This window comes from Chanos chanos, chromosome 4, assembly GCF_902362185.1.
Source record: "Chanos chanos chromosome 4, fChaCha1.1, whole genome shotgun sequence".
NCBI classification, from domain to species: Eukaryota; Metazoa; Chordata; class Actinopteri; order Gonorynchiformes; family Chanidae; genus Chanos; species Chanos chanos.
In genome coordinates, this window is record NC_044498.1 from 28,023,975 (window position 1) to 28,044,677 (window position 20,703).

At 40.8% G+C, this 20,703-nt stretch overlaps 1 protein-coding gene across 3 annotated transcripts in view; it reads left to right on the forward strand.

The window, feature by feature from the left end:
- fam184ab (family with sequence similarity 184 member Ab) overlaps positions 1-20,703 on the forward strand; it is an 85,386-nt gene that overhangs the window by 63,959 nt on the left and 724 nt on the right. Inside the window, exons 11-17 of one of the 3 annotated variants that reach the window (XM_030772476.1) lie at positions 2,351-2,504; positions 3,375-3,502; positions 8,968-9,152; positions 10,376-10,522; positions 14,071-14,188; positions 15,904-16,008; positions 17,105-17,316. In XM_030772476.1, the coding sequence (XP_030628336.1) occupies positions 2,351-2,504; positions 3,375-3,502; positions 8,968-9,152; positions 10,376-10,522; positions 14,071-14,188; positions 15,904-16,008; positions 17,105-17,316 (1,049 nt within the window). The remainder of the gene's footprint in view (positions 1-2,350; positions 2,505-3,374; positions 3,503-8,967; positions 9,153-10,375; positions 10,523-14,070; positions 14,189-15,903; positions 16,009-17,104; positions 17,317-20,703) is intronic. The other 2 variants (XM_030772473.1, XM_030772475.1) reach the window with 2 other exon arrangements.

Consider the following 20,703-nt stretch of genomic DNA (forward strand, 5'->3'; position numbering starts at 1 on the left):
TCATAACTGTTCGTATAGTCATAAATGCGCGGTAAAACTTAAAAGTACCCTGGAGCCAAGTCGTGAGCAGCTAATTGTATGACCATCGGTGTAACTGTGCTGTTTTTAATGGTAAAAAAAAAACATATTTGGTCTTGTTCGGGAGCATACAATGCAGTAGATTCGAGTACGCAGACGTAATTTTACTATTCTTTAATGGGAAAAAGTTATGTAAAATTATTTCAACCGAGTTCAAATTAATACTTCCCAAATTCCAAGGAGTTTCTCCTCCTTTCAGGCAGAGACACCCCCAAAAGGATAGCAGCACCCCCTCGTCTGCAAATCAGGTAAAATGCCAGACTCTCTGCTATCCTACAGTTCAATTCAGCTGCGCTAAAGTTCAGCTCCGGTTGTATCAGCCGTAATGTAAGTTTGTCCGTTCTGTCCTGCTCGTCTCCACGAAGAATCAGCCCAGCCTTATCGCGACGTTAAAAGACTTTCCCGGCACCGACACGAAGTCTCGCTCAAGGTGTCCAACTGCCAACCTCAGTAACTCCGATTTCTCCTACCTGAACGTGGTTGGGCCTGCTCTTTTCTCTCCCTTTTCTCTCCCTTCCTCACAACCCCCTTTTGTGTGTAAGTAACTACACTAGAACATCACTCAGATAGTTCTTTTGGTTAAACGCGCCTCTTCGTGAGTAATGCCTCACGCTCGCGTAGTTGTTCATTCATACATACTTTAGGTAACGAGGATATTGCTGTTGTCTACCGTTCGTCTTCGTGTTAGTACTTTAGATGCTGTTGTTGTATGTGTGTGTATAGCGGATGTGCCTTAATTCCACCTGATTTCCAATTTATTCAACATTAGATTCATTCTGTACCGTTTGAATTTGATCGTTGTATTAAACGTGTACGTTCGTATTCTAGCTCTTTGAGTACGTGATAAGTTATTTCCAAGTTACTGAATGTGGTGATCCAGGAAGTTAGTTAGCTAGAGGTATTGAATTCGAAGAGTATTATTGTACTTGCTACTTTAATGCTGTTAATTATTATATGTACGTCTAATGAAGAGTTATTCTGAATAATTTCTATGTTCAGTGTTCAGAGCGCTGAGCAATAAATAGAGTTTTTCAGAATATCTGTAATTTCACTGGGTTCAGGTTCCAAAATAAGGTTATGGTTACAGCAAAGTGATATTAGTATTAAGTCTAATATTCACAGTGAACCATTAACCAGATTTTCCTCATACCAACAATACCGACAATATATATTATATATATACGTGTGTGTGTGTGTGTGTGTGTGTACAGAGACAGAGAGAGAGAAAGAAAGAGAGAGAGAGAGAGAGAGAGAGAGAGAGAGAGCAATCTCCATATAACAGCATCCCCAGTAATCTCCACATGACAATAATGAAAGTAATCTCCACATAACAGTATTGACAACAATCTCCATATAACAATAATGAAAGTAATCTCCACATAACAGTATTGGCAGAAATCTCCATATAACAATAATGAAAGTAATCTTCATATTACAGGTTTGACACTAATCTCTACATAACAATAATGTCAAAAATTTCCATATAACAGTAATAAAAATAATCTCCATATGATAGTTCCTGTCGGTTTTTGCAGGGTCATGACCAGACATCTGCTCTCAGAATCCACTGATTGGTAATTTGGCCTTGAATTAATTTGACGTACATTGTACCGTAGTTTAATGGCACTAACTCCAGAATCAAGATTCTCGATCTGTGCACTCTACATCATGTAATAATAGTCAATTATTATAATTATAACTAATCTACTAATTTAATAATAATTCATCTGCACTGCTTTCTTATGTATCTGAACTATGTAAAGTGGCCCACCTACTTTCCCATTGGCCTAGACTTGGAGGTGTTAGCTGTAGCATTTAGAATGCTAATTTACCAAATGACACCCCATCCCCCCCATCCCTGACCCCCACAATATGAATAGCAGATAGCAGGTACCATGTGTCTTTATTGGTCACATTTGAGTAGTATCACATTTCAAGCAGTTTAATTCACTCAGCCTGTTTTATAGTCACATTAGGGCCTGGCTTTGAGCTGGGTGCTGAGGGAACTCGTCCAAAACATGCCACAAGCTGCTGACATGCTTATGTGCTTATTGATTAGAATATGATCAGTGATTCAGAAATGTGTTTTTGGCTCCTGGATGTTGTTGTTGTTGCCTTTAACACTGCTACTGTATCTCTTCTAATAGGCTTTGATTACTGCATTTGTTGCAGGTAGAAAGATTTTTGAACTGTTACCAGGAATTTCCTAAAGAAATGTCTAATGGATCACCAGTAGTGTGCATGTGTGGTGTGTGTGTGTGTGTTCGCTTAGGAGTTGGAGGACCGTCTGCGGCAGCAACATCTCCTGGAGCTGCAGTCTGTCAGAGAGGCCCACAGACTGAACATAGAGACCCTGAAACAGCAGTCAGAACAGGAACTACAGACTCTCCGGTTTGAGCTGGAAGATGAGGGCAAAGCCATGCTGGGTAATATTTTATATATATATATATATATATATATATATATATATATATATATATATATATATATATATATATATATATATATATACACACATATATATATATATATACACACATATATATATATATAGATAGATATATAGATAGATAGATATGGGTCATTCCGTGTCAAATCAGATAAGGTTGTTGCAGCACTGTCTCAGATTTTGTTCAAACTTTGTCTATATCATGAATGGGTCCCAAAACCAGGGCCTGTCAAATATTTCTATTCAAATTTTATGTTTTTATATTTTTTCAGCTGTTGATATTATTTTGTTTTTATAGCTTCAAAAACCCCGTATCCAGGAAGCCATGTTTGGGCATTAATATCTTTACAAGTATTCTCCCTAGCCTCACCATACTTTGTGGGATGGACGACAAACATGCTTTTCTGTATGCCAAAACAGTACTAAAAGCCTGTACTCCATGTCATTTTATTTTTATAAGACCGTAGATTTGGAAAAAAAGTGCAAAATTCCTAAACAAGAGTAACAGTGAGGGTACCACAAACCCACATTTTTGCACCAATATGATATCAATCATTATTTTTTTTCTGCAAATACAATCCTTTATTAATTTTGTGCCAATATTTGAGGTATACATGCATGTATGCATGTGTGTGCGTGTGTGTGTGCATGTGTGCGTGTGTGTATGTGCGTGTGTGCGTGTGCGTGTGTGTGTGTATGTTAATAGAAAATAACAAGAATATCTTGTTTTCTAGGTTTTGAAGAGGTTTGGAAATGAATAAACTAGCTGACATAACTTGACATACAATGACGACTGTGATGATCATGAGTTTGAGCAAGAAAATCTGTCTGTCTGTTTCTCTGTTAGCATCCTTGCGTTCAGAGTTGAACCACCTCCATGCTTCAGCCATTGAACACCTCCGACAGAACCACCAACAGGAGACAGCTGCAGCCAAAGAGGAGCTGGAGAATGCCCTGGAGCAGAGTAGGATACAGGTAACCACACACACACACACACACACACACACTCTCTCACACCAGAGCCAAAACTCTTGACATGCCCCACATCCTAACCCTTTCTCTCTGTTGTCCTTGTGTTTTACTCTCAGTCTACTGTCAGTGCATTATCTCCTGTGCATGCACATGCCTTTCACCAGCTTTAGCATGGCTCTACAGGTCTAGTGTGAATGATGTAGCCCAGCTGTGGCTTTGGATGATTTTATGTAGATTTTATGTAATGGTCTGGCTCTCCCCATAAGACAGCACTTACACCATACTTACAAATGCCAAGGCCCTGCCCATGACTACATGTACCACCTGCCACCCTCACACTCCACAGGAATCTCTCTCTTTGCTGTGTCAGCAGCAAAAATGCAACATGTTCTCTCTCTCTCTCTCTCTCTCTCTCTCTCTCTCTCGCGCGCGCGCGCGCTCTCGGTCTACCTGTCTCTCTGTCCCTCTCCCTCATGATGAGCATGCACTGTGCACATTCTAAATAGTTTAAATCCAACCCATGCATCCAGAGCAATCACAGCTGATGGATAACCACACAGTCACATGGACACTAAAACCAGTGATGTGGGAATAATGTGTTCTTAGGAGCATTCCTATTCACACATTATCCTTTTAATGCAAAATTCACAAATATCAGTTGAAAAACAATAGTGTTAACAGAACACAGAGGCATACGTCTCGTTTGCTGCTGAATAGTAAATATTTGAGAAAAGGAGAGTGACATGGGCAGCTCCTGTCAGGATATTGTAATAGTGTATCCACAGGTACTTCTGTCTCTTTGGAGTATTTTTCTGTGATTATACAGTATAATGGTGGAGGAGCTTCTCTGAGGGGAGTCATTCAAATCAAACCCTCTCTCTCTCTTTCTCTCTCTCTCTCATACTCTTTCTGTCACATTTCCCTTGTCCTTTATGTCTTATTGTTAACTGATCTCTGTTAGAGAAGGATTAAGAATGCTGACCAGGGCAGCTTTGGCAGTGAACTGTTATGGAATGTGGACACAAAGCCCTGTGGTTATATCCGTATTTATATATGTGTTCAACTGTAGCCTCTGACTACCTTCTCCTTCAATACCGATTTGAGCTCAGTCTTATCTTGTTCTCTCAGCTCCAGCCGCACTATAGATTTTTCTGGTCTAATGACTCCATATATCATATAAAACTGTCAGACCACAGACAGATGTAGAGAGACACACCATTCCCAGACAGAGGCTAGTGTGACACCTGGCCAGGGTTTATATTAGCCAGCATGTTGGCTTTTAGCCGGTATCGCGTGTAGTTATCCGGCACATGATAATATCGACGGCCAAAATGTCCGGTGGGAAATATGCCAAATAAGTAAATTCATTAATAGCTCATTAAATAGCCTAATATTGTGTGACCTATAACATATGTTGCCAAGAAAACTTAAATATAAACGTATATTATGCAAGAGTCTGTTTTCCCTCCACCGTAACGACAATAAGAGATTCACAGAGTGTTTGGTCATGAGACTAAGCGTTAAGTGCAGGTTATTATATGGGTATTTAAACCATATGTTGCTCTATATGGCCGGAATTCTGAAATATTGACGGCCAATATGGCCGTCAAAAAGAGTCTAGCATGAAGTCTGCACAAGACACTGTCCTGCTCGACGTGATCCATCCGCATAATATCTCCACAAGGAGTGGCTGCTCTGAGCAATTGCCTGTGTTTATGAGACACATGACCTTGATTAAATCCTGCCCTGCCCTCAGCCATGAACCTGTGTGGATTCTCTTCTCTTTAGCTGTTTGTTTTCAGACTAGGACATATATGTTTCTTTGGGCTAATAAAGAATCACCAGTGTGGATGGTAGGGGTGTAACGATTCATTGTAGCATGATACACCGCGGTGCAAAAATGTGACTGTACGCATCATATAAGTTGGCGGTATGTGTCGAATAAATTCATCAGCGCTTGTAAATGAATATATAAAATGAAAGTAGTCACCTGTATCATTATTTGTGTTACCAGTGCACAAAGTCATACATCACGCTTCCGGCATTTCAATGGAGGCCTCACGTTTCACATGTTTCGATCATAGACAGAAAGAAGATGTTTCAGTAGCAGACTAGCAGCGTCAGCGTGAAATGTAATGAGTGTGGCTGGAGCTGAGATTGAAATCGAGGATGCGCCATCTTCCTTTAAATCAGAAGTGTGGCTTTTCAAGAACATTTTGGCTTTCTGATCATTCAGCAGGAGAATGGCAGAAGATATCACCATTGGAGTGTTTTCATTCCAATGTCAGTTCAGTTGATTTTCTTAAAAATATCATGGAAGAATCAAACTGTAAACATAGTACTGTGAATTGAATCAAACCGTGACCTGAGTGTATCATTACATCCCTATTAGATGGAGAAAAACTCCTCTCAACCTTGGTCTTTTTGTCTTTAGACTAATGGCCATGTTTTTGAATATCTCACAGTTAGACAACATACCCTGGGCTGTGAAGCCTCTGAGGATGGCCTCTCCCCTGTGATCCTGGTGCTCTGGTCCTCAGGCCTCATTAGCAGGAGGCAGAGCCGTGGTTACTCTTTTGATCAGCCTGCTCTGTAGCCAGGTTCCCACTGAAGGCTGAGCAGCAGGCTACAGGCTCTAATCAGCCCCTGTTCTCCCTCCACACTGCACAGTCTCCACAGTCTGCTGCTCAAATCATGTTCTTCTCCTCTTTTTTTTTGCTCTTTTTTGGAGGAGATAAAAGATGAAACAGCTGCTGACTTGGCTTCAATCCCAATGCACATCTCTCTCCCTCTCTCACACACAGACACACACACACTCTCTCTCTCTCTCTCTCTCTCTCTCTCTCTTTCTCTCTCTCTTTCTCCCTCCCTACTCCTTAGTTATTAAGATAAAAACTGCAGGACCATGTTGTGTCCACCATGCTCTGCGTGTGACACCTGAAGGTTTCTTTTCTCTCTGACAGAGGAGTGTCAATATCATCCCCACTAACCTTTAGGTTTACATGAGATTTGTCTGAGGGTCTTCATTAGAAGCAGCCTTTTTTCCTGTGGGACCTTTTTTTCCCTGTCTGACAGCATCCTTCTCTTTGCCTGGTGTGGCAACTCTTATTTCAGAGTTTCCAAACACCATTCTGCATGTGACTTCAGCCAAGAGCCGGGAGAAGACTCTGTCTCAGCTTGGCTGAATCTGTCCTTTATTAGTAGTAGATGGTTCCCTCCACAGCCTGAGTCTTTGCTTATCTGCATTAGATAGTTTGTCTCTGGGATATGTCCATCTCTGTGTTAACACACAGAGTGCATTAACAGTCAACATTGAGGCAGCTTTAGAGCTCAGCTTTTCATACTGGCAGTTTTAGCCAAAACTGGCCGAGGAATGACTGCAGAATAGACTCAGAGAAACAATACGCACATCCTCTCATTCACACACGCACACACGCACACACACACACACACACACACACACACAGACACACACACGCACACACACACACGGAGTGAAATCATAAAATAAAGAATGGGGTCAAATTAGTGCATGGGACCCAACACCAGACTCTGATATCCTACACCAACAGCCAAAGTCTAAATGGATTTCAGAGTCATACTCTGCATCTCCCTGATATATTTTGTGCCTTCATAGCTGCTGATCTGCTAAAGCTTTTGACCAATTGAATTGTGTGCCAGGCATGAAGTACATGTCCAGAGCAGACAGGCTCAGTTAGATCGTTTATGATTTTTGTGTTTTGCGTACCTTTTTTGACAAGCAGTTTTGCACTGAATCTCCTTTGTGGAAGTGCATTTCTGTGTCAATAAAGATGGAAATATCCAGTGCTAATCATACACTATATGGAATGCTAATCATATGCGAGCTGAGTGAGACATGAAAGTGAGAGAGACAGGGGACAGAGAGACAAAAGGGGACAGGAGAGAGGAGGACAGCCAGATTGATACAGAGTGTGCAGTTATTAACTGAGAGTCAGGGAATGGACAGTCTTAGGCTATTAATCAATAAGATATGATTGAGACAACCAGCTAGAGACAGCTGCATTGAGAGCTGACAGCTAGTAGGATCAGTTAAATGAAACTTCAGCCTTCAGGCCCCACCAGAAGTTTCCGCAACCTGTCTTTTCTTAAATGTTTTCTCTTAAAAAACAAACAAACAAACAAAAAAAACGTTCTGAACTGCTTGTTAATACATTAAAGACAGAGAGACAGAGCAATGTCATTATTACGGTAGTTCTATAGTGTGAAATTATATTTTCAGTTATTCAGAGTTGGATGAACTGATTTGTAATTTAATTAAGTAAGAACCATTAACTTCATAATACTGACAACTGGCTGCAGTGCATGCCACAGCAGAAGTCCGTTTAAAGTCTGGCTTTGCTGGTGTGGAAAATTAAACCTGAGAGAAGAGACCTTTGGTTAATTTACATTACATCATTCTGAGAGCATTTAAACAGTGCTTGGGTAATCTTCAGTTGAATATTCCATTGTAAGTTGTTTCATTAAAGTATGTATCGACAGATGATTGTGTGTGTGCGCATGTTAGTATAAGTGTATGTATGTTTATGTACATATGTGTAGGTTTGTAGAACCGAGACATTCCTATAGTCATCAAACCGTATAATGTTCCATTTCTCATTATGTCACTTCAGACCATGTATCATAGAGTAGAGAAATCACAGGACATCACAGCAGAGAAATCAAACTGTTCTCACCTTAAGGCCAGTGGGTCATTATGCTGCAACTTTGTTTCCCACGTCCTTGTGTCTCATTAAAACTGAATCAGCCAAACACAGACATCAGGCAATGTACAAACATCATGCATCTCAGCTCTCATGTCTGCACTGAACAAGAGCACTTTGTGTGACAGTGAGTGAAGACAAAATCATTAAATCAGCCTGACAGTCAAACACTTTTTTAGAACAGTTAAATGAGAAACTAAAGAGATTGATGGAGCAGTTACCACACATGTGACACTGTGTACAGTTCATATGGTCTAAGTTATGGATGACTCCAGTGTTCTCGGGCAGAGATGAATGCCTCACCTGTCTCTGAGGATCTGATAATATTGGAGAAAAGTCCCTGATGTGGCTAACATGACACACTCCCTGGTTATCCTTACCTTATTTATTCATAGGAGCTCTATTCACACTCTGACAGCCTCAGGAGTGAATGGAGATAGCTCTAACATCAGGAAAAATGCAACAGTATAAATATTACATTGATGCACAGGTTCACACTGTGCCTGGGAAAGGGATGTTGCATCACAGGATGGAACTGGAGCCTGCCGCATGATATATATTGAATACAGCCTCGTGACATATACTGAATACTGTCACATGACTAATACTGAATACTGTCACATGACATATGCGGAATACTGTCACATGACGTATGCTGAATACTGTCACCTCACATACTGAATACTGTCACATGACATTGTGCCCGTGTCTGGTTGTTTGACGCAGGAGCGAGAGCTCCTTGGCCGTGTATCAGAGCTGCAGGATGAGGTGAACCGCAGGAAGAAACACATTGCTGATCTGGACCATGAGATTCACACACTGAATGAGAACATCGGCACCCTGACTAAGGAACTGGAACTCAAGGGCAAGGAGGTGCTCAAGATCCGCAGTGAAGCCAACCAACAGATCAGGTGTGTGGATGTGGGGGTGGGTGTCTGTGTGTTTATTTGTATGGGTCTGTGTGTGTAGGTGTGTGTTTGTTTGTATGGGTCTCTCTGTGTATGTGTGTGTGTGTTTGTGTTGAATTGTTAACATTGAAAATTGAATATTACACTGGGGCTACATTCTTATCAAGCCATGCTGTCTCCAAGTACATTGACTGCCCAGAGTGGGATCAGAGAAGAATGAGAAAAGAAAATGTGTGGCTGTTGGTCTCCTTTGTTCTTTTATGTCTGTAGGCACATTCTCATCAATGTTTATTTTCATATTTTGTCCAAATGAATAACAAACCTTGTAAAAGAGGATATTCTCACAGATAAGTAAGAATATTAATCATATCTGTATTTACACACACACACACACACACACACACACACACACACACACAGAGATTTGAATATTTTAGTCTTGTATTAAAATTTAATAGGTCGACTATTTGAAGCAGTCTCTCATTAGAGTCTGAATAAACAGACCTGCATTTTCCTTGATGGAGAGGAGAAGTCAGTCTGGTGTTGGTGTGTAAGTGTTTGTATGTATGTATCTAAAAGGCATATGTAATGCTGGTAGGAACTTTATGCCCCTAGCGGCAAATGTTTCGTGACTAGTTATGTAACACACTCACACACCCAGGATCCACAGATAAAAATGTCTCATTAATAAAAGAATACACTGATCCCTCCAGGAGTGTTTCTCTGGGAGACGACAGTGGAGTTCTGTGCTTTGTGTGTGTGTGTGTGTGTGTGTGTGTGTGTGTGTGTGATCGCGTGTATATGTGTGTTTGTATGTGTGCATTGCATGTGTGTGTTTGTGCTCAACTGCATGCCTGTACCCCTGACACTGTCTGTCATTGAGAGCTGTGCAGAACTGGTCAGAGAAAAACTTATATTCTGGAGATATTTTGTGTCTTGACTGAAAACTAATCAATAAAAAAGGAATGGAAACTGCCTTGGCTTAGAAGAGTCAGTGAATCCCCCTCACAGATCCTAAAATAAATTATGCATGTCTCTCTTCTAAAGGATGTTTGTATCAAGAAAAAACACAGTACCAGAAAAGGAGGGGAAATAACTTTAAAATAAGGCAGAGATCAAAAGGAATTCAGTTGGCTTTTTTTTTTTTTTTTTTGCTTGGTGTTTTCCCTCAAACGTATCTGTAGTGTTCGCTGAGATATTGTTAACTGTGTGAACTGTGTCAAAAGGACCCATGAACAGGAGATGTGTAAGAAGCATGAGAGGGAGATGTCAGAGCTGAATGCACTACACAGCAGGGACGCCCAGAACATGCTGTCAGACTTTAACAAAGCCCAGGAGCTCCTCAAGGACAAGATCTCCGCCCTTCAGATTCTGTGAGTTCATCCACTGTTGTGAGTGTGCATTAGTGTGTTTGTGTACATGTATGTGTGTGTGTCTGTGTTTGTGTGTGTGTGTGTGTGTACGAGCCTGTTGGGGAGGAGGGGGGGCTGTGTGTGTCTGTGTGTATGTCTGTGTGTATGTCTGTGTGTGTGTCTGTGTTTGTCTTTGTGTGTGTGTCTGTGTGTGTGTGTGTGTGTGTGTGCTTTGGGGGGACAGAGAAAGTCAGAGCTGAAAGGTCATTTTTCCTGGCACTGTTACAAAGTCTGGAGGACAAGGAGTAGAGGACAGGGCAGTGGAGAACAGTGGGAGAAGGAGAGGAGGAGAACAGGGATGGGAGTCTTGAGGTCGTCAAGTCGAGTGCTAGTCGTTAATGAGGCGTTTGGTTCTGTCAGCGTAACACCATTAGTACTGTATTACTTTGTTCTGGTCTAGTTACTTCTGTGGTGTGTGTGTTGTTTCACAGTATGATTGTGTACTGTTCTCAGAGTGTCAGAGTTCATCTTATCCCAACTCCATGTTGACCCAAAAACAGCAAAGCACAATCCAGTTATAAAAATAAACCCTGTATTCTGTCCAAAAACCAGAATAGAGTTTGAAAATACACTGGTCTTAAAGCAGACTAGAGTTTGATAATACCCTGGTCTCAAAGCAGAATAGAGTTTGATAATACACTGGTCTCAAAGCAGAATAGAGTTTGATAATACACTGGTCTCAAAGCAGAATAGAGTTTGATAATACACTGGTCCTAAACCAGAACAGAGTTTGATAATACACTGGTCTCAAAGCAGAATAGAGTTTGATAATACACTGGTCTCAAAGCAGAATAGAGTTTGATAATACACTGGTCTCAAAGCAGAATAGAGTTTGATAATACACTGGTCTCAAAGCAGAATAGAGTTTGATAAGACACTGGTCTCAAAGAGGAATAGAGTTTGATAATGCACTGGTCTTATACTCCGACTCTTTTTTTTCTTCAGGCAGAAGTGACAGGACCGGGATTTCTGTGCTTATGTAACATTATGCACGTAATAGTCTTTTAAGTGTGTGTCTTTATATATGTATTAAAATATATACAGTTTGTACATTATGCATGTAATAGTCTTTTAGGTGTGCGTGTTTATGTATTTATTAAAATATGCGCATTAATGTCTTTATGAAAATGTGTTGCAATGTGTTGTGTGTAATGTATTAGATATGGTAGCACCATAAACTATAAAAAAGAGGTGTAAACACTCAACATCTTGGTTTAATAATGAAACCCTGATAGATTATAAAGACGCTCTCTACACAACCAAATCCGCGTATTGCTCGAAAATAATTAATGTTAACAAAAATAACCCTAGGTTCCTTTTTGATACAGTATTTAAACTTACCCAGAATCACTCTCCTCAATCTAGCTCTTTTACTGCAAACGATTTTGTTGAATTTTTCACAAAAAATAAACTTAATTTGAGGTGATATTCAAATGAATTTATGAGATCAGACTGCCTGTACACTCTCTGTCAATGCGGCTGAGATTAATCATGATGTGCACCCTGTAACTCAATTTAACCTTATCTCTCTAGAAGCACTGTCCAAATTGGTGCTCTCTGCTAAACCATTCATCTTGCCTCCTTGACCCCCTACCTGCTAAAATTTACATAGAGCTTTTCTCGGTCCTTGGCCCAACAATGCATAACCTCCTAAATATGTCACTTAAATCTGGTGTTTTACCCTCCACTTTTAAAACGGCCGTGATCAGGCCTTTACTTAAAAAAAAATAACCTTGACCCTGAAGCCTTAAGTAATCACAGGCCGATCTCTAGTCTCCCGTTTCTTTCAAAAATACTTGAAAAAATTGTAGCTGCTCAGCTGATAGCCCATATGTCCTCCAACAGTCTGTTTGAAATATTTCAGTCAGGCCTCAGGCTTCAGTTTTCATTCTACTGAAACTGCACTTACTCGAGTAACTAATGATCTTTTATTAGCTATGGACGCTGGTGCTACTTCTCTTCTTATTCTGCTTGATCTGAGTGCAGCATTTGACACGGTCGATCACACTATATTGTTAAAGTGTCTGGAAAACCGAATCGGCATTCATGGCTTGGTGCTCTCTTGGTTTAAATCTTATTTCTCTGAGAGAGAGTAGTGTGTCCACCACAATAATGGGACCTCTGAGTACTGTGAGCTTAACTATGGTGTTCCTCAGGTATCAGTCCTTGGGCCTCTTCTATTCTCTATTTACATGCTCCCTTTAGGTGATATTATTCATAGTTACAACATTAACTTCCATTGTTACGCTGACGATATTCATATTTTCTTACCTACCCAGCACAATGACTGCTCTGAATTGGCTAAACTTGATGTGTCTCTATGAGTTGGATGTCTTCAAATTTCCTGATGCTTAACACAGGCAAGACAGAAATGCTGGTCATTGGTCCCCCTACGCATAAGCCTTTTATTAGTGATCTTACCCTAAATTTTGACTACTGCATCATCTTTCAAAACTCTACAGCCAAAAACTTTGTTGTGATTTTTGACTCTAGTTTCTCGCTAGTCAGTTCAAACTGCCATTTATCACCTCCGTAATATTGCTAAAATTAGGCCCTGTCTTAGTATGGCTGATGCAGAAACCACGTCTCGCCTTGATTACTGCAATGTTCTGTACTCTGGCCTGCCTGTCTCTATTACCAAAAGTCTTCAGCTGGTTCAGAATGCTGCTGCCAGAATTCTGACCAGAACAAGGAAGTTTGACCACATTACACCTGTCCTGGCTTCCCTTCATTGGCTCCCAATTCATGCAAGGGCAGATTTTAAGGTCCTCTTATTAACATCTAAAATTTTACATGGGCTTGTGCCTGCCTACTTATCTGACTTAATTACACCCTATAACCCTCCTCGCACCCTGCATTCTCAAGATTCTGGACTATTAGTCGTTCCGAGGGGGGGGGGGGGGGGGGGGGGGGGGGGGGGGGTACTAGATGACTTTTGAATGAATGGCAGTTTTTTGTAATGTAACTGTAACATGTAAATGCAACTTTGTAAACTGTATAATTGAAGATCTTGTTAGCACAGTATAGATGAAAAGATCAGTCATTTTTCATCTGAGGAGACTGGAGTTATCTGTCATAAGAGAGCCAATACCATGCAGCAGTCTGTGTGTGTGTGTGTCATGGACGCTGTTTTGGCTGGAGAGGGAAGCACACACATATTGATCTGCAATGCTTTTATTCTTTGAAAGCTGGACTTTAATGAAAGGGTAATTGAGCGACACATGTATTTAGAAGTGCTGATGATTTCCATTGCCCAGCAGGCTTTGGAAGATTAGAGTGGAGCCACTGATTTGGGATGTGAACGCTGCCCTGTTGATCTTGAGCAAATGGCTCTGACAACGTTCAGAGCCTTGGCCTTGTGGGTTTTCACAGAACTGAACTCTTACAGTCTCTGTAATCAGAGGGTCAGTGACTCTCTGAGCCATATGGAAGGAATGACTCTCTATGAGTGTGAAAGGTGGTCAGGTGATATGTGCTGTCATTCTGAGATTTTGGGGTCTGCTTCACAGGTTGGAGGCAACAGAGGAGAAGTTTAGGAACAGGGAGAGCAGGCCAGAGGACCTGCAGATGATCGCAGAGCTGAAGGAGATGGTGACAGAGAGAGAGGCGCTGGTTAAGAAACTGGTGGTAAGATTTCAGACCCAATGTCTCACGCTGCCACATATACTGGACAAGATAAGGGTCGGGCCTAAATCACATGTGCATGTGCAGTGTAGGAATGACTGGACGCTATCCCAATTCTCTTACTTTACATTGTGCCCTTCATTATGGAGGGAAAATAGTAATGTTGATGAAGACTCTGAGAGATATTCATGTGATGTTTGTTTGGTAATGCCTTTACACACTCAGACCTGTTAGAATTGTAGTAACTTAAGTAGAAAAGGACTCAACCAGTAAAAAAAATCTAGACTTGTCCTAGTCATTCAAATACTGCCAATACATGTCTGACTGAGGTCTGACGGGCAGCCAGTCACCCTCGTGAAAAGATCCACAGTCTTCATGTTGCACCTCCACTTTTAGCTGTTTCAGATGAGGGGCCGGTTGCATAAAACTGTTTTAGACTGGTCTTGGAAGTTAGTTGTCTAAAATTTTCCTTTAAGACTGATCTTAGTTTTTTCAGTCAGTTGCATAAAAATTCAGACCGGGCTAATTGAAGACCAAAAAGCAGGACTCCCTACCCCAAGGCCAACTTTTACCATCTGAGGCGTTGTGTGTACTCTTGCGAGGGGCAACGGCCTGCCGATGACTCCGCTCTCCCTCCCTCGAGGGATTCCCCAAAACATTGGAGATTCATCACCGTATATTTTAATAACCAATTCTGTTGATCTCTTCAATTGTGTACTTGGAACTCCTCTTGTGGATGGATTTTTACGCTTATATATCTCCTCCTTTGCCTCTTGTACCATGTTTTTAAATTGTTACTGTAGGCTGCGTCTTTGATTCTATAGGCAACGGCTACGGTTCGGGCCACCAACGGATCAAAACCGTTAAATTTTTCAGTTATTTTTGTTCCGTGTTTTTTTTATTATTATTATTATTATTATTATTATTTCCGTTGTAATCGCTGAATTTGTTCATTAAAATGCAGATATTTTCTGCCAAAGAAGACTGTGCTGAGCACCTTCTGTCAGCCGTTTTGTTCAGACTTGATCAGTTTCTTACTTTTCCCACAATGCAATGTGAATTAGTCTGTCTTACCAAAGACATCTGTGAGTTTGTTTTATGCATTAGTCTTGCTTAGGCTTCTTTATTTAGTCTGATTAACTGTTCGTCATGGTCTTAAGTTAATGGCTATGTTTATGCAACTGGCTTCAATGCTTCTTCCATTCATACCACTGAAAATGAACTGAAAACACAAAGAACTCAACTAGCCTTGTGAGGGTCAGTTAGACCCCACACTCTCAGCTCTGCAAAGATCACACACACACCACACCACACCACACACACACACACACACACACACACACACACATGGAGTAAAATCATAAAATAAAGAATGGGGTCAAATTAGTGCATGGGACCCAACACCAGACTCTGATATTCTACACCAGCAGCCAAAGTCTGAATGGATTTCAGAGTCATACTCTGCATCTCCCTGATATATTTTGTGCCTTCATAGCTGCTGATCTGCTAAAGCTTTTGACCAATTGAATTGTGTGCTAGGCATGAAGTACATGTCCAGAGCAGACTGGCTCAGTTAGATTGTTTATGATTTTTGTGTTTTGCGTACCTTTTTTGACAAGCAGCTTTACACTGAATCTCCTTTGTGGAAGTGCATTTCTGTGTCAGTAAAGATCCAGCACTGAGCACTGTGACCTAATGGTCATTTCCCTTCTGGACAGGATGACAAGAAATTCTACCAGCTGGAGCTGGTGAACAGGGAGACCAATTTCAACAAGGTGTTCAATGCTAACCCCAATGTTGGCGTCATCAACCCCCTTATCAAGGTGAGTGAAACCTGTTCTCTTTTTCCTCCCACACTGTCCACCTCAGTCTTTCCCCGCTGTAAGACTCACTGCAGTGTGGATATAAGCATGCTTTTGGTCCAGACACGACGGAGCATGGTGAGGGCGGAACATGCTTTGTTTGAGACAGGTCACTCTGCGTTTAGCACAGGTCACTCTAAGACACACTTAAGAGCACTCCACATTGGGTACATATCTGTACAACTGTTTCTTCCACCTTATAAGTAAGTCGAGGATTTAGGCATGGGAATCCCTGCTAATTGGTTTTGTAAGACACATTGTTGTGTATCGGCAAAATGAATTTACTTTGTATTTGTACTCAGTAATCATCTGCCCTGCATTTTACCATCTAAAGGAAGAAAATCTTGTGTCATTCCAGTATAACTGCAGCAGTCCCAGTCTTGGTCAAAGGAATCCCATTCTGCATGTACTAACATGTCACTTTTTCCTTCATCTGTGTCAGTGTTTCTCTAGCCATTCCTGCCATGACCACTTCTCTGAATCGTTTTAATGCAGCCTAGCAGGCTCACAGCACACTGCATCAGTAAGGAGCAGGACAAATCTGTTGATTAGCTAAATCAGGAGTGGCAGTGCATGCCTCAGACAGACATTCAGAGAAGCAGTCTTTCTGTAGGTGTGGACGGAGACACAAGGATCAATATTCTATAACTTCCAATATCTGAGTCAATGTTACATGTGTGTTTGTGTACATGTATGTATATATATGTTACATGCGTTCATAAGTGCGTGTGTGAGAGTGTGTGTGTGTGTGTTCTCCTCTTTAGACATCCAGGGTCTTCTTTGCTTTCCAAGCCATTCTTTGTCAGTACGAAACTTCAGCAGCCACCTCTTTCTGACACATCTCTTTTGACTCATTCTGATTTGATTGGCTAAGAGCGACTGTTGTTTCCACTGTTGGGTAGTGCGAGTGCAGCATCCATCCACGCACACTTTTTTTTTTTTAAAAAAAAGAGACAAAAATATGAAAAGCCGAGAGCATCAGCTATCGCTCTTTACCAGAGCTGCTCTCCCAACTCCATGCTTTTTTTTTTTTTTTTTTTTGTCTCTTTCTATGTAGCAAAAGCGAAAGAATGACAAATCGGCCAGTCGATTCAGCAGCTCCCCCAATCTAAGGGCCAATCTGGAGGCATCAGGCACAGGGAACGGCAGCCAGTCCCAGCCCACCCGCCTCGAGCCCATCCCCAACTCCCCTGTTCACCAGCTCGAGCTCAACACGAGCAAACCTCTGCCCCCGACGAGCCCTCCCGCCGAGCCCAAGAAATTCACGAGGTGAGCAGCACCTCGTCACTGCAGATGCCTCACATGGACAGACATAGCAATACACAAAGCAAACACACACTTCTCTCGGAGTTGCTGCTGTGTCCCTCTTTTTTTTTTTTTTTCTTTTTTGCCAGTGTCACTGAAAAAATGGGAAGAGACTCCAGAATGTGACTGAAACAGGTGTTTCTATCAAGCTGTTTCAGGCTGCAGCGAGATAAACAGAGTGTGAAATCAGAAATTAAGATTTAATAGAACAGACCACTGTCCTCTGAAACAAGAAATGAACTAAGTTGCACCAGCCTAATCTGCAGAGGAGGGTTCAAGTGAGGATTTGTTTTTGATTAGTATTGTGTCTGAGGGCCTTGCTGTGTTTAGTCCCTGCCTGGTGTTCTCAGAGATGTCATGTGTGTCCTGCTCGAGATAGAGCCAGCCAATAGCGCAGCATTCACCTCAACTCTGCCTCACTCACTACACCTTTAAAATGAACAAGTCAGTAACTCAGCATTTGGCTTCTTTCCCAAGACATGGCAAAAAAAAAGGGATACCTCAGCTTATCTCTTTACTAATACATATTTCTAAGTATCAATCCATATTTATTTCCACATGTGCTGTAAAAATGGCATTGGAATGCAAAAGGGAGCATGTGTTTCCACTATCCAAGTGCATGCTGGGAGCCTCTTTGTCTTTGTCATGGTTTGTGTTTCTGTTTTCATAATGGAAGTTATACAACCCATGAAAGCTCTTTAATGATTTAAGTTCAATGACTTTCACCAGTTTCTCATTACCATAGCTTTACTTACTCTTATTTTCGCTTGATTTTGGACCATGAGAAATATATTCATGGAAAAGATGAAATAATACTTGTGATGTTCTGAGTTATAATATTTCATTTTTTCCACTGCCTTGTATTGTTTTGTGTGAGCTAATGTGGATATGTGAATTTGACTGCATTCTTGTATTTTTATTGAAATTCTCCATAAACAACCTTGGTTCAGTTCCCGAATAAATTGCTGACATTGATATGGTTTTGATGCTGTTTTGTGTGGCATGTGATGTACTGTCTCGGTTGCTGTATCAGTGTGGGATTTACTCTACTCCTGCCTTTCCATTGCCGGAGTGTGTCTCCTGGCCATTTTCCCCTGTCCTTGCTTTGCATGTTACTTTGAATTTGAATGAGTCCCAGATGAGCTCTTGAGGTGGACTTGCTTGTAGCTGCTCTTCACTGGCATGGGACTTCCATGAGTGCTTTATTCACACCCCAGTAAATAACATACAACCTCATACAAACTCATACAACCACAGAACATCTTATAAACCACATATAACACAATACAAACCCATACCACACCATAAAAACTCATACAACCACATACAAACCCATATTACACTAGGGTTGGACCGACAACACCATACAAACCCACAGAACCTCATACAAACCACGTAAAACACAATGCAAACCCATACTACACCATAAAACTGCATACAAACCCATGCTACACCATACAACCACATACAGCACAATAAAAACCCATACAACCACATACAACAGCATACAACAAAACACCACACAGCAGAATACAGACCCATACAATGCCATACAACCATGTACGACACAATACAAACCCATACAACCACATACATCACAATCACAGGTCCACCGATATATCAGTTTTGCCAATATATTAGGCCACTATCAGCCCCTTTTGACATTTATTGGTCCATATTGGTATCGGCCTCCTTTTTTAACTAGTTTTTTTCCACATTACCTCAACAGATTTGTTCTACTTTTAAGTTCGTAGAAGAATAATTATTTACTCAATAAAGCAGTATTAGATCTGCATATTGACTGTTATTTGCAAACAAATTTGTTATGATTCCCTTTATGTAGTTTTGTTATTGCAACAGCCAAATATGATAAATGAATATTGGCCAGATATCCTAAGCCATTTGATAACACAATACAAACCCGTACAACACCATAAAACGCCACACAACACCACAAAACAACATAACAAACACTATAATAACACCATACAATGGCATCAAAACCCAATTTCCACTCATAAATTCATCATGAGAAGAAACACTGCATTTCTTTCCACAGGGTGTTTCTGTATGGTGTTTATCTGTCTCTAAACAAAAAACAAAACAAAAAAACTGCAGACAGAATGGAGAGTGATGGGTGAATGTCTCTTTAACAAACAGTGAATAACTGTATGATAACACAGTGTCTGCCTTACAGAGGGACATAGCTCTGTCCTTAAACATGTTAGAATGAAGATACATGTGTTTCTCAGGACTCTGATCTTAGGTATGGTGTGGTAATTGTACTTCTGTACTGACTGAACCCACAGGCCTTTCCAAGTGTTCACGTAGGAGCGGTGTTGCTGAAAGAAATGGTAATCAACAATATGCTTGATTGAGAAGCACATTTAGTTTTATTGAAACAAAAGTATGTGGCGGAATATACTGATTGCATCAGTTTACAGGAGATACAAGAGCCGTGAAAAAGATAAACAAACTCAAGAACAGATTGCTGGAGGACTGAGAACAGATTATTCATTGCCACATTTTTATGAAACTGAAAGCATTTTTTTCTGTGCGTAAATTAACACGTTGGGTCATTTATCAAAACTGATGAACTTAAATGCATTAAATAACACAGTGATAGATACTTATGTCATATCGGTTTTGAAATTAAACAGTGAAAACAGCATTTAAATGGAAGACTTGAGATTCAGATCTTTAGTTTTGCCCACACATTACAAATAACTGAAATGTTGATCTGTGGTCACTCCCACGGTGGTTAGCATGAATGTCATGGAAATCAGTAGTTTCCTATAGTTGTTATTCAGTTCTGTTTCAAATTCTTAATAAATTATTTAAATTCAACATCTTCACCTGAAAGTGAATTGAAAATATGGGCTCTGACTCAGACCTGTTTTCTGGTATTTGCAGGCAGATGTCATGTAGTTCTATCATTAGTTTGAAGGGTAAGGAAGTTTGCAATGACAGTGTTGTCTCTTGTTCCCCAGACTGAGGAAGCATGTGTGGCCTGCGGCATTTAGGGAGATGAGACAGCAAAGGGAGGCCAGAGCTTTCTCAGTCAGTCAGAGACAGTCAGACACTCCGCTCACCTGAATACGTACTTCTATAGTCTCAGAGGATCTACTGCTTTCCACCCAAATAAAACATGTATATTCACTTGTACACATCTGTCAGATTCTTTTGCTGGATGTATTTTCAAGAATAGGACAAATATGTGTATGTCCCGTAAAAATGCTGAAACAAAATGAGTCAGGTTTGAAGGTTTTGTCTGCTTTTTCTGTAAGAACAGACTGAAGCATAAGACGGTAAACACATCTGCCCATACAGTGCTGTGTGCATTTCACCTTG